This window comes from Vulpes lagopus, chromosome 10, assembly GCF_018345385.1.
Source record: "Vulpes lagopus strain Blue_001 chromosome 10, ASM1834538v1, whole genome shotgun sequence".
NCBI lineage: Eukaryota > Metazoa > Chordata > Mammalia > Carnivora > Canidae > Vulpes > Vulpes lagopus.
The window spans coordinates 106,861,384-106,875,828 of record NC_054833.1 but is presented as its reverse complement, the minus strand read 5'-3'; the positions used below and the strand labels follow the sequence as shown (position 1 = coordinate 106,875,828).

Genomic DNA, 14,445 nt, shown 5'->3' with positions numbered 1-14,445 from the left:
AACTGAAGTTCTAGCACTTACTTTATCACTAACAGTCTGTGTTACCTAAATAAGACAGGTCACTTCTGTGCCCAAGTTTTCTAATACGTAAATTTTTACTAGATTATATGAGAGATTCCTTCTAACTCTGACATTTTATGATTTCTTATATAATTTATTTGATCAGACCATTCCCATTCCCCATGAACTACAGTGGCTTCCTTTCAAGGACTCCCAGAGGTTAGGAACAATATATTTTGAGTCTTCTGTGTTCCTCATAATATTAAGCACTTAACATATATAAAAAAAAAAACTGTCAGTTCATTTTATTCACTTTGAAGAAAATTAGGACCCTGGGGTCTGAGGTTCCTTATTCTTTCTGAGGGGACTTAAAACCCTGATTTCAACCAGGCTCTTACATGCCTGTAGTTTTGGTCCTGACTAAAGCTTAACTTATCTGTGCAGTACTTCTATGTGTTCTATAAACATTTTGTTTTTTGATGAGTTGGTTAGATTAATGTAAATTCCTTTCTAGTAATATTCTATTATAATTTCTCTTCCTTACCTTATGATATAGTTCATAGATAAGAAAACTAGTTCTGGAGACTGAGAAACTTGCCCTATAAATTGTACAAAATATTAAGATAGCTACAACAAATTATAGTCTTAACTTGCTGATTCATATAGAACTTAAGAAGTGTTAAGAAGTTAAGTCTTTTGTTAAGTCTTTTCTCCTCCTCCTCCTCTTCCTCATCTTTCACCTTCCTCTTCTTCTCCCCCTCTTCTTCTTCTAACTCCTCTCCCTCTTCCTCTTCCTTCCTTCTTTCCGTGCTTCCTTTTTTTACTTCTTTACCTTTGAGGCATGGGGTAGTTAATATTCTTAAAACACTTTTTTTCAGGGTAGTTATACCAGCTACAATAGATTAAAGAAGAATAATCATAAAAATAAGACATGGTGGAATGGAAAGGAATTAATGTCCTTATTTGGTGACTTTATCTAGAGGTCCTGGGGTTTTTTCAAGCAAGTATGTATAACAAACTAAAACATAATATGATCTTTCATTAATTCTATAGTTCTTTTCATTTTTAAATTTTTATCTTTTTCAGAGAGCTTTCTGTCTTTTTTTTCCTAAGAGACTTTCTGGGAAGTGTTTTAGAGTTGGATCACAATGGAGATATAAAGAATTGATCCAACAGATTATATTAAAGAAAAAGAAAAAAAACCAAAACATTTAGGGGTGCCTGGCTGGCTCAGTTGGTGGAGCATGTGACTCTATCTGGGGGTTGTGGGTTTGAGCTTATGTGTAGAGATTACTTTTAAAAGAATTGTTTGGAAAAATAAACATTTAGAGGAAAGAGTACTCAGAAAACAAGAGAAAAGAAATTTTAGTCAGTAAAGAAATACCAGGTCTATACAGAAAAGCTGAAAGGACCTCTGTAGTATTAAAAAATGAACAAAAGATGGTATAGTAGAAAAGACCATTTAAAGATAACTTTGCAAATTGCAGTTATGAGTAATTGTGATAACTTCGTTTGCAACTCCAAAATTAACTCATCAGTCGTTAAGCTTTTTTATTATTCAGAAGTTTAAAAAATAATAAAATAAATTAAAAATAATATAAGTTTAAAAGTTGAGAGGTCCTGGCTGGTTCAGTTGAAGGTGCATATGACTCCTGACCTCAGGATTGTGAGTTTGAGCCCCATGTTGAGTAGACAGTAAGAATGAATAATACTTTAAAAATAGACTTAAATAAATTGAGATTAATGAAGTCTGGGAAAAACAGTTCTTTGTTTAATATCTGGCTCTTCTGTTCAAAGCAATAATATCTTGTGCACATATATACCAAATGTGATAGGCACATGGTCATTATATCTACTCCCAGCTTAACAATTTCAGATAAATTCTGCCTATTAAATATATACAAAAGATATATATCTTAAAGATCAATCTCTTAAGATTTATCTTTCACATATAGTTAGATTATATAATCTATGTATATATACGTAGTCTTTTTTTTTTTTTTTTTTTTTATGATAGTCATACAGAGAGAGAGAGAGAGACAGAGACACAGGCCGAGAGAGAAGCAGGCTCCATGCACCAGGAGCCCGACGTGGGATTCGATCCCGGGTCTCCAGGATCGTGCCCTGGGCCAAAGGCAGGCGCCAAACCGCTGCGCCACCCAGGGATCCCCTATACATAGTCTTAAACATAAGTTGGTTTTGAAAGAAAGCAAGAGTTTCACAGCTTGAAATACGGAGATGATCTTAAAAAGGGATCTAGAAGCTAAGAATGGTTATATTAGAAACTAAGAAGTATATAATTCAATTTAAGAATAGCTTGTTTAAAAAAAAAAAAAAAATAGCTTGTTTTAGGGCAGCCCCGATGGCCCAGCAGTTTGGCTCTGCCTTCAGCCCAGGATATGATCCTGGGACCTAGGATCGAGTCCCACATCAGGCTCCCTGCATGGAGCCTGCTTCTCCCTCTGCCTGGTCTCTGCCTTTCTCTATGTGTCTCTCATAAATAAATAAATAAAATCTTCAAAAAAAAAAAAAAAAGAATAGCTTGTTTTATAAAACATGAAACAGGCATTAATGTATCAAAAATACAGAGTTGTATAGATTGTTATTTCTCAATCTTTAGTCTTCTGAGGTCTTTCTATTGCACTCTTTAGAGGGAAACAATAAAAAATAAAGAGAAGCTTAGGAGTTTTGGAAAAGATGGAATTATCAGTTTAAATATGGAAAGTTATTAAAAGAAATGCCAAAAGAGATCCTCAGAATTTTTGGGAACATCTAGACTAAGCAAAGGCTTAGAGGTTGCATATTTTCAAATTATTTTATTAGGAATTTTGTTAGTGTTTCTAATTGTACATATGTAGACATATCCTCAACTGCAAAATGAACGTGGCAATGATAAATTTAGGTTTAGGAGAATGGAAAATATCTAGCACCATAGCTTATAAATTTAAAAAAAAATTATCTACTGAGAAGAAAATTGTTATTTTGAACCCAGGCAGATTTTTTCTAAGAAATTAAAATTAAGATATGCTTCTATTTTTATGCTAGAGAATATTGACTTGCTCCAAAGGCCTCCCAACCCTTTGTGTGTTTTATCTGTATTGTGCTCCTAACTTAATGGTAGCTAATTGCTCTTAATTTACTAAAATAGTGTTTAAAAACAACTTTCTATCACTTCATAATTTACCTAGTTTTTAATTCAAATCACTTGTAGAATTTCTAGATGCAAATTGAGAGAGTGTGAAAGATTAGTATAAAAATAGGTTCATTTGGCAAAAAAAAAAAAAAAAAAATAGGTTCATTTGGTTTTTTAAAGGTTTCAAATTAGATTTGTTTAAATATACTCTCAAACCAAGTGGAGTAAAAGCTTTTAAATAACATATGCATCCAACTTTTAAATACTAATTCTGTTACTGATTACCAAGAAATAAGATTTTATTCAGAAGAATAATTTCAGTTGCAAAATTTGCCAAATAATTTTAAGAATGAGAGGATAACCTCATAAGCCCATCCATTCAAACATCTCTTCAGGTTGGACTGCTTTGTGACATAGTTAGAATGTTCAAACAAAAGAGTAACGTTAAGAGTAAGCAGAATTTTAAAACTGTTTATTAGAAGTTAGATCAATGCAGATACATTTTTTGATGAGCTTATGTGTATTTGAGTATGTGCTTTCAGTATGTCCAAATATCTGTAGACATACACTCATGTATACATGTGTTTTCACCTAGCTTAAAAAGTGATTGATTGATTGATTGATTGATTGATTGATTTGGGGGAGGATGGCTAACTGGGCTTAGGAGGTATAGTGCCATAAATCAGAAGCTATTTCTTTACTTCTAACATGACTGTTTCAGAGAGTGTTTTAAGATGGCTTAGAAATGGGGAATCCAGGGGCGCCTGGGTGGCTTAGTGGTTAAGCATCTGCCTTCAGCCCGGGGTATGATCCTGGGGTCCCAGGATCAAGTCCTACATCGGGCTTCCTGCATGGAGCCTGCTTCAGTCTCTCCCTCTCTTTCTGTGTCTCTCATGAATAAATGAATAAAATCTTAAAAAAAAAAAAAAGAAAGAAAAGAAACGGGGAATCCCTGGGTGGCTCAGCGGTTTAGCGCCTGCCTTTGGCCCAGGGCGCAATCCTGGAGACCCGGGATCGAGTCCCATGTCAGGCTCCCGGCATGGAGCCTGCTTCTCCCTCCTCCTGTGTCTCTGCCTTTCTCTCTCTCTCTCTCTATGTCTATCAAAAATAAATAAATCTTTTTAAAAAATGGCTTAGAAACGAACTAATTGCTCAAAAATTGAAACCTTGATCTTGGCCCCACTTGTCACTTGTCACTCAGTTCTATGAACTGAGTCAATCAACTGTAGTCTAGCTAAATAAGAAGGACGCCTGGGTGGCTCAGTGGCTGAGCGTCTGCCTTCAGCTCAGGGTGTAATCCCGGGGTCCTGGGGTGGAGTCCTGCGTCGGGCTCCCCATGGGGAGCCTGCTTCTCCTCTGCTTGTGTCTCTGCCTCTCTCTGTGTCTCACATGAATAAATAAATAAATCTTAAAAAAAGAAAAGAAAACTCACATCATCCTCATTTGCCATCATTAACCTCCTGCATATCACATCCTCAGTAGAAAAACATAATCGCTAACCCTTAATACTCCTTCCCATTACTATAATATACTAGGGAAGAAGTTGCAAAACTCAAATATGGTTCAAGAAGATGAAGTCTTCTTTGAGTGAGTGCTGATGAAGCACTATAAACTTTTTTCTTATGAGGATGCTTCTGCTACTATCTGACAAAAAAATAACTTTGATTTGGTAGGGTTGGGTACACTGAACTCTATCTGACTTTAAATGGGAAAGTGGTTAGGAAGCAGTTGTGAACTGCATTGCGAAAGGCACTTCACAATTAATGTTGTACAAAACATATAATTGACATTGTGCTTGGTGGGCATATTTTTTTCCTCAAAATTTATTCATTTTTTTTTAATTTATTCATTTTTTAATTCAACAAATACATTTGATCTATATTATATAAGGTGTTTAACAGTGGTTATAGAATGAAGAACAGAACATCCTAGGTTCTTACAGAGCTTAAATTCTTGTGATTGGAGAGTGAAAAAACAATCACAGTAATTTAAAGTGGTGATAAATGCTGTTTTAGAAATAAGATTATGTGACCCGGTTGGGAAGGGTTACTACTTCAAGTAGTATGGTCATAGAAGGCCGGCCTCTATGTGGAGGTAACATTTTGAGTAAGACCTGAAAATGGGTTAAGAACTAGCCATTTGAAGAGGCGAACGAAGAATATTTCAGTGGGAGAGACAAGCAAGTTGTAATAGCTGTGAGGTAAAAACAAAAATGAATTTAATGTGTTAAAAGACTGGACTGAGAAGGTTGGCATGGCCAGAATGTAACAAGCTCAGGGAGAATGGAAAAGAGAGATAGTTGGCGGGAGAAGCACCTTGTAAGCTGTTGTAAAACATTAAAAGCAGGGACACTTGAGTGGCTCAGTGGTTGAGCATCTGCCTTCAGCTCAGGGCGTGATCCCCGGATGGAGTCCCACATCAGGGCTCCTTGTGGGAGGCCTGCTTCTCCCTCTGCCTGTATCTCTGTTTCTCTCTCTTTCTCTGTGTCTCTCATGAATAAGTAAAATACTAAAAAAATAAAAATAAAAATAAATTAAAAGCAGTTTTAAGTTTAATGTCATGATGCCTGTAAACCTGAGCTTTAAAATGCTTTTTTTTTCCTAGTCAGACTTTTTATACTTTACAGCTAATAGGAAATGTACTTAATTATAATTATTTCAAATTTTTAATTTAAATATTGCTTCTTTTTTGACTCTTGTTATTTCCTTTAAATTTAGAATCATCTTATTGTGAAGGTTCCCCCATATCATGACCAACATATAACGTTGCCAGTATCAGTGGGAATATATGTAGTGACCAATGCTGGAAGATCTCATGATGTTCAGCCATTCACTTACACTCCTGACCCAGGTATGTCAAAATAAAAATTCTGAACTAAAATCAATCACTAATTTCTAATTTTTTGGAAGCATATGAAGACCAGTCAACCAAAAAGAAAAAGTTGTGTGCTAGGATGAATTGATTTCTAAGGGCATGATTTCCTAAGAAGATGTCCACCACATACTGTTTTTACTCTTATGTCAAGGATATTATTTCTGCTTATGCTCCAATAGTATAAAGAAAAGCTAGGAATGCTCTGAAGTTTACTCTACAGAATTATATCATCCATATTACTTGGTAAGAGTTATCATTCATTTAGTACCTCTTATATACGAAAGGTAAAAGTGACGACTTTGAAAAACTTAATAGTTTAGTCTGTATCTGGCCTATAGGATGCATTTTGGGAGAGGGAGAGATAAGCTTGGATTGATAAATGATAAAATCACAAGTGGAGTTATATGCATGTAACATTTTCTAATTTGTAGTCAAAAATATTAATTTGGTTAATATTTCAAATACAATTTCAAGCATTAAGGTAAAGTAGTTCCTTTAGAAACCAGAACAATAAAAACAATTGAAATGTTCATAAGTTTAGAAGATCTCTGGGTAAAGTCTCTTAAGAATTTCTTCCCTACACATTTAGTTGCTTAAAGAAGAGAAGCCTTTTCCTGGCAAAAGTAGGGGGAATATTTTAGAAAATGAAACTCTATACATGTTCCATTGACCTATGCTTGATTTCTGCTATGTTTACCATTGGTTCAGTTCATTCCAGTCTCAGGCATACTTCAGAATTAGCATTTCTTCCATATTTTAAGTTTATTATTTATGTTATTCCCATATAGTTCAGGATTCATTGAGGTACAAGGTGACTAAAGGTGGCAGAGGGGAAAAAAGCCCAGGCAAGAAAAAGCAATGGAAACCGTAACTAGACCTGAGTTAATCTTATCTTGATAATTACTTTCTATCATTTAATGAATCTATCCCCTTTTTAAAAAATCATGTCTAGGGACGCCTGGGTGGCACAATGGTTGAGCGCCTGCCTTTGGCTCAGGGCATGATCGCAGAGTCCCAGGATCGAGTCCCATATTAGGCTCCCTGCATGGAGCCTGCTTCTCCCTCTGCTTGTGTCTCTGCCTCTCTTTCTCTCTGTCTCTCATGAATAAACAAATAAAATAAAATTTATTAAAAAATAAAAATAAAATATGTCTAAATTTCACAGCATTGCTTATTATTATCCACCAGTTTGCTGTAAAAGTATGCTACATTACATAGCATTAATGAAATTAATATTTGTCTCAGAATAAAAGATCAGCAGTAAAATTTTCAGGCAGGAAAAGGCAAGGTTTAGAAATAATATACTGGTTTCAAAAATAAATAAATAAAAGAGAAGATACTCAAAGAGACCAAATATTTTATTGTTTTCTTTCTAGAAAGGTCTCAAAAATCCAAGAAAGTTTGACTTAAAACTAATGGTAGCTAAAGCATTTTAGTAATTGCTAAATTACTTAAATAGTGGCATTTAATATTTTTTGTTAAGAGGAGCTTACTCGTGAGGAGAAAGCTGGCATAATTGATACAGAACTAATGAGCTGTATCATTTGTGTGGAAAGGGAAGAGGGAAGTGTAGGTATCTAGTCAGGGAATAGCCTCAAAGATTTTGCGGTGTTGAAAATACTGAGGTTTTATGGTTATTTGTTTGCTTTTATTGATTAATTATGAAGAACATTTTGGACTTTGAAGTGTTTAGTGTCAGCACTAAGAATCCTCTCTTAGTACTGTCCTTTCTTACTGATGCATATTGATGATTAGAAATTTCCCTTTGAGGGGATCCCTGGGTGGCTCAGCGGTTTGGCGCCTGCCTTTGGTCCAGGGTGCGATCCTGGAGTCCCGGAATCGAGTCCTGCATCGGGCTCCTGGCATGGAGCCTGCTTCTCCCTCTGCCTCTCTCTCTCTCTCTCCCTCTCTCTCTCTCTGTCTATCATGAATAAATAAATAAATCTTTAAAAAAAAAAAAGAAATTTCCCTTTGAAAAATTGGCAGATAAAACAGCTTTTAAGTCTTCTGCTTAACAGCATACACTAATTGGCTATCTTTGGCCACATTTAGGCAATCATTAACATGTCTATTCTTTTAAGTTTTTCCTTTCATATTTTGTCTTCAATAGATAACAGTTATACTCAGAATCTCTTAATCAAATAAATACATACTATGCAAACTTTGTAATAAGACCTAATGCTTCAGTTTCTGCCTTTATGATATAGTTAATTAAAGAATTTTCCTGGGGATCCCCGGGTGGCTCAGCGGTTTAACGCCTGCCTTCAGTCCGGGGTGTGGTCCTGGTGTCCCGGGATTTAGTCCCATGTTGGGCTCCCTACATGGAGCCTGCTTCTCCCTCTGCCTGTGTCTCTGCCTCTCTCTCTCATGAATAAATAAATAAAATATTTTTTAAAAATAACTTTGCTATAATTTCACTTCTTGTGTTTTCTGAAATATAATCTTTTCAGATATACATGAGAGAGAATATGATTTTCAGGAAAACTTGGTTATAGAAAATTTGCACTATCTCATGATAAACCAATTGCTGTTGTGATTCATCTGGGGACTGTGGTTAAACATTTGAGTATTCAGTGGTGTATAATTATAACAGCAAAAACTAGGACTACCCCAGTATTGTAGAAATGATGACTATTATACTACTTGCCTAAATATTTAAAAGTTATAATTAAACTAGCAAATTAATATGTCCTGTCCTCCTGATTTGACCAAGGTACTTTCATACCAACCTGAAAGAGGAGAGTTGAATTTAGGATTATCAGAATGCTTGGGAGTTCTAAGTCAGATATGGCAACACAAGGAAGGAGGGTTCCCCAGTCTGGTAGCCTTCTTTTCTTTCTTAGCTTCATTCTATACCTAGAGGGCCTTTGTGCACCAACCAGTGCTTCCAAGCTCTGTCTGCTCTGGAGATCTGAGACTGTACTCATAGTCTAACATAGTTATGCAGAAAATGCGGGGATCATGGATATTTGGTACATGTGATTGGGGCAAGGGTTCAATTGAACATAAACTGGTTCTGCATGCTTTGCCAGATAAAGCTCCTCTACAGCGCTCTGAGTCTAGAGCTAAAAAATATACTTCATGTGCATGTTCCCAAGCTTTTAGTTTGCAGGGTCATAAAACTTTGCCAGTTAGTCACCAAAGTTTTCACTTCACTCTATGAAGACACGTAAATCACATCAGGTATTTTTTGCAGTGACACAGCAGTGGTATTTCTGTAAGAAATGAGGGATATAATAATTATTCTTTTTTTTTTTCTCTAACAACAATTGACTAAAACTTGATTTTAAAAGTTGAAATTTAAATGTTTTCCAAGATTTCTATTTTTAAATCTGTGGTTGCGGGGTACCTGGGTGGCTCAATTGATTAGGCATCCAACTTTTGTTTTCTGCTCAGGTTATAATCTCAGGGTCATGAGGTCAAGCCCTGCATCAGGCTCTGCATTGGGTGTGGAGCCTTCTTAAGATTCTCCCTCCCTCTCCTATTCCCTACCCTGCTCACACACTCAAGCTCTAGATTGGTAGATTGATAGATTGATAGATGGATGGATGATAGGTAAGTCTGTAATTGTTAGAATTATTGTTATGCTTTAAAACTGTCTATGGATTTCTTTTCCATTCAGTTCCCTGTATGTCATTCATTGGACTTCCTGTGTAGCACACTAAGTTATTTAACTTCATTCTTAGATGTGTTCATTTTGTCTTTTTATTCACAACTAACTAGCTCTTTATAGTCTCTTCATAAGTATCATTTCACATTGTCCTATCAAAAATAAGAAATTGAAAATAAGGTGGAACTCTTGGCTGGCTCAGTCAGTAGAGCACCATGCTTGATCTCAGGGTTGTTAGTTCAAGCCCCACATTGGGTATACACTTTACTTAAAAATAAATAAAGATAAAAATTTATTTTTTTTTCTTTTTAAAGATTTTATTTATTCATGAGAGAGAGAGAGAGAGAGAGAGAGGCAGACATACAGGCAGAGGGAGAAGCAGGCTCCATGCAGGGAGCCTGACGTGGGACTCGATCCCGGGACTCCAGGATCACGCCCTGGACCCAAGGCAGGCACTAAACCTCTGAGCCACCCAGGGATCCCAAGATAAAAATTTAAAAGAAATTGAAAATAAGGTGATTTCGTTCCCATTCTGAGTAAGTCAAAGATTTTTTTTTTAAGATTTATTTATTTATTCATGAGAGACAGAGAGAGAGAGGCAGAGACATAGGCAAAGGGAGAAGCAGTCTCCTCACAGGGAGCCCAATGTGGGACTAGATCCTGGATCCCAGGATCACACCCTCGGCTGAAGGCAGACACTCAACTTCTAAGCCACCCAGGCGTGTCCCTATTTATCATTTTAGAACTGAACCCTACTCTCAGGTCCATTAAATTTAAAGTTGCCATGGTAGCTGTAGTTGCTATGACTAGATGTTATAGTCTAGAAATTCTCTATTAATAATATACAAAGATTATTTTTTCCAAGGCTTTACAAAAGGAATAATCATAATGTTATAGGTTCTGTTTATCACTTTTTTAAAAGATTTATTTATTTATTTATTTATTTATTTATTTATTTATTTATTTATTTATGATAAACACAGAGAGAGCGAGGCAGAGACACAGGAGGTGGGAGAAGCAGGCTCCATGCCAGGAGCCTGACACAGGACTCCATCCCGGGTCTCCAGGATTGCGCCCTGGTCCAAAGGCAGGCGCCAAACCGCTGAGCCACCCAGGGATCCCCTATTTATCACATTTTTAATTTAGTTCAACTGATTGATTAACATTTCTCAATCAGTATTATTTTAATAAATCATTTATGTAAATGAATGGTGAATTTTTTTCATTCTGGTGTTAAAATATATTTGATGAATTTTAAGAGTTTTATATCCATCATGGGGCACCTGGGTGCAGCATCCAACTCTTGATCTCAGCTCAGGTCTTGATCTAAAGATTGTGAATTCAAGCCCTGCATTGGGCTCCACGCCCAGCATGGAGGGGGGGGAAAGGGGGAAGAAAAAAGGTTTCACATCAGTCTTCTACTCATCACATATTGTCAATGTCAATACTGTTACAAAAAGGATTTTAAGTTGCTATTGTTTCTTGTTTTGATACATGAGCATGTTACTGCCCATTTGGTTGGTGAGTTTTTAGGGCATAGATTGGTGATTATAAAAACTCTCTCTGCTTAGATTTTCTGCTAAAAAAAATAATTTAATAATATTTTATAGGAAATATTCCAATTAAAGATTTTTAGGGTACACCTTTTTCTTAGGGAAAGTTTAAATAAATACATCAATCTTTTTGTTTTGCTTTTATAGCAGCAGCTGGTGCTTTGAATGTAAATGTGAAGAAAGAAATATCTAGTCCTTCAAGACCTTGCTCTTTTGAAGAGGCCATGAAAGGTACCAAGTCCATTCTTTCCAAAAATTATAAAAAGGTGATCCTATTTATTTTGTCTGGCAAATCTTACTATTTTGTTTTTTCTTATGTGCTTAGAACACTTAACAGGGTATCCTCCATGTCACAAAATAAACATTTGTTTAACTTTACTGAATGCAGATACTTATTTCCCAACTTGGTATTTCCCATTATTCACCATATGAACAAACTCTTTTAAAGCGTATGTTGGAGGAGAGGAGATTTTTCTGATGTTTTTTATTCCCTAATGTTAAAGTATAAAATACAATAATTTATGTAAAATAGGGTCTGTAAAGCTTCTTGCTACCAGAATTAATATTTGACATTGAAATTTTGAAACTGAAATTTGAACTATTTTGAAAAAGTTTATTTAGATTTCTTGTTATTGGGCAGCCATGGTGGCGCGGCGGTTTAGCGCCGCCTGCATCCTGGGGTGTGATCCTGGAGACCCAGGATCGAGTCCCATGTCGGGCTTCCTATAGGGGGCCTGCTTCTCCCTCTGCCTGTTCCTCTGCCTCGCTCTCTCTCTGTGTCTCTATGAATAAATAAACAAAATCTTTAAAAAAAAAAAAAGATTTCTTGTTATCATCCTTCCTTCTGACATCATATTTACTCCTGCCAACCCCAAGAAACAATGAAGATACCTTCAGGATGTTATAATGTAACACAGAGTAAATTTTTTTTTCTTTCATTCTTTTTTTTTTTTTCCCCGGCTTGCAGACTTGATTCTGTGCCCAGCCTGTAATACCTGGGACGTCAGAGGGGCCAAAATCAAGATTTTTTTTTTTCTTAAGGGATTTCTAACACAACTAGATACTCAGTGGTGATGCTTTTTTGCCATTATAGATGGAGATGCCAACTACATAATCCCTATTGATTTATTTTTATAATTCCTAGCCATTATTTATATTTTTCTGCCATGAAATTCATGAGTTAAAACCAATCTTAAAATTAAAAATATTTAATCAAATATGATGTGTCTATTAAATATCATCAGTAGCAAAATCCAGCATTCATGTACATAACTTACCATTTTAATTTCTGACCATGAACACATCCAGAGTAGATTAGTGAGGGATTTTGCAATAATAAGTAAACAGCCAAGTTTATCTGATTCAACTACAGGAAAATTTACAAATCTATATAATGGATAACCATAGCTCATATTTATCAAATGTATATTAAGTGCTAGGCAATATGCCGTACTTTTTACTGGCACTATCTCATTTAATCTTCCAAACTTTATGAAGTAGGTAGTTTATTATTCTCATTTCACAGGTGAAGAAACCAAGGTTAAAAATTTGCCCTAGGTCACTTAGCCAGTAATAACAGAAGGATAGGTTGAGCTCTAGTGTGTAAGGTAACACATCTAAGCAAAAATTATTTAAACCATGCTTATTGGGCAGCCCCGGTGGTTCAGCGGTTTAGCGCCACCTTTGGCCCGGGGTATGATCCTGGAGACCCGGGATCGAGTCCCACATCAGGCTTCCTGCATGGAGCCTGCTTCTCCCTCTGCCTGTGTCTCTGCCTGTGTGTCTGTGTGTGTGTGTGTGTGTGTGTGTGTGTGTGTGTGTATTCTCATGAATAAATAAATAAAATCTTTAAAAAATAAAAAATAAACCATGCTTATTAGATGAATAATACCATAATTAATTAATCCATATAGAAAGTCAGGGATATTTATGATTTTTTTTTTTTTTGGCCAACTTTGCCATCCATGCTTTTCTCCAAAAAAAAATCTTTTTAAAGATTTTATTTATTCATGAGAGAGAGAGGCAGAGACAGAGAGGGAGAAGCAGTCTGCCCATGGGGAGCCTGATGCAGAACTTGATCCCAGCCTCTGGGATCACACCCGGAGCTGAAGGCAGATGCTCAAACGCTGAGCCACCCAGGCATCCCTCTCCAGAATTTTGTGGTGGTACTTTCATAGTGTATCATACTAATGGGACACTAATCCAGTTTAACATGAAATTTCTAATATAAGATTATGAGTTAAAGGTTGAAAGGTTGTAAATGTCATGCTTAATTTTTAGTAATAAATGATTTAGTTGATCAAAATCTTAAAAGGCTAAAAAACTGGATAAGAAACAAATACATACACATGTTATTAGTTTTTCACAATTTAGACCTGATTTTGACAGTTTTATCAAATCATGGTAAAAATTTTTTAAAGATAGAAAATTGAATTGAATACTAAACATTGATTTAAATTTTTTACTTGTCATTTTAAATTTTATATCATTATTTGGAGATTTCCTGAACAACGACATAAAAATAGTAGCTTTCAGAACCAACAGTTTTCTTTGACATATGGCTTATTTTTATGATCTCTTGAAATTAGAACATTAGTGTAATGCCAAGTTGCTGAGAGATTTTTTAATAATGAAGACTGAGCAACATAAATGACTTTTAAATTTGTGTTCTGGCAGGAATCTTCTAAGTAACGTTCTTATAAATAGCCATCAATTACACTGAGCTTTAGAACTTGATACCAAATAATTATATTATTGAAAGATATTGAAAGCTTTTGCTTTAAAATAAGTTTCTAATTTCTTAGGGTTTGGGGGAAGTGTGTAGGGAGTAAGGAGGATGACTGCACAGCTTACTCAGTGAGATATTAAATCTAGAGCCAAGGTATCATGATTCATTTTTGGTTTTAGTCAACTGTGTATGTATACTTTACACAAAAGTAATAAAAATTAGATAGGAGTGCCTGGGTGGCTCAGTCATTTAAGCACCTGCCTTCGGCTTAGATCATGATCCCAGCATTCTGGAATCAAGTCCCGCATTGGGCTCCCTGCTCAGTGGAGAGTCTGCTTCTGCCTCCTTCTGCCTCTGCCTGCTACTCCCCTTGCTTGTGCTTTCTCCTCTGTCAAATAAATAAAATCTTCAAAAAACAACTAATTAAATAATATAAAGTGTGCAGTGTAAGCTACTATTAATGGTTTCTAGAGCATATTTCCAGAAAGTATCTCTGTAGGTACAGGTAGACATGAGGGGACACTCTAGAAAGATGGTTCAAAGACTA

The 14,445-nt window shown here is 35.7% G+C and overlaps 1 protein-coding gene across 4 annotated transcripts in view; it reads left to right on the top strand.

Annotated features, from left to right (window-relative positions):
- The window catches only part of NFAT5 (nuclear factor of activated T cells 5), a 119,050-nt gene that overhangs the window by 87,423 nt on the left and 17,182 nt on the right, over nt 1-14,445 (top strand). For 3 of the 4 annotated variants that reach the window (XM_041769857.1, XM_041769854.1, XM_041769858.1), the window contains 2 exons: nt 5,851-5,983; nt 11,318-11,401. In XM_041769857.1, the coding sequence (XP_041625791.1) occupies nt 5,851-5,983; nt 11,318-11,401 (217 nt within the window). The remainder of the gene's footprint in view (nt 1-5,850; nt 5,984-11,317; nt 11,402-14,445) is intronic. The other variant, XM_041769856.1, reaches the window with a different exon arrangement.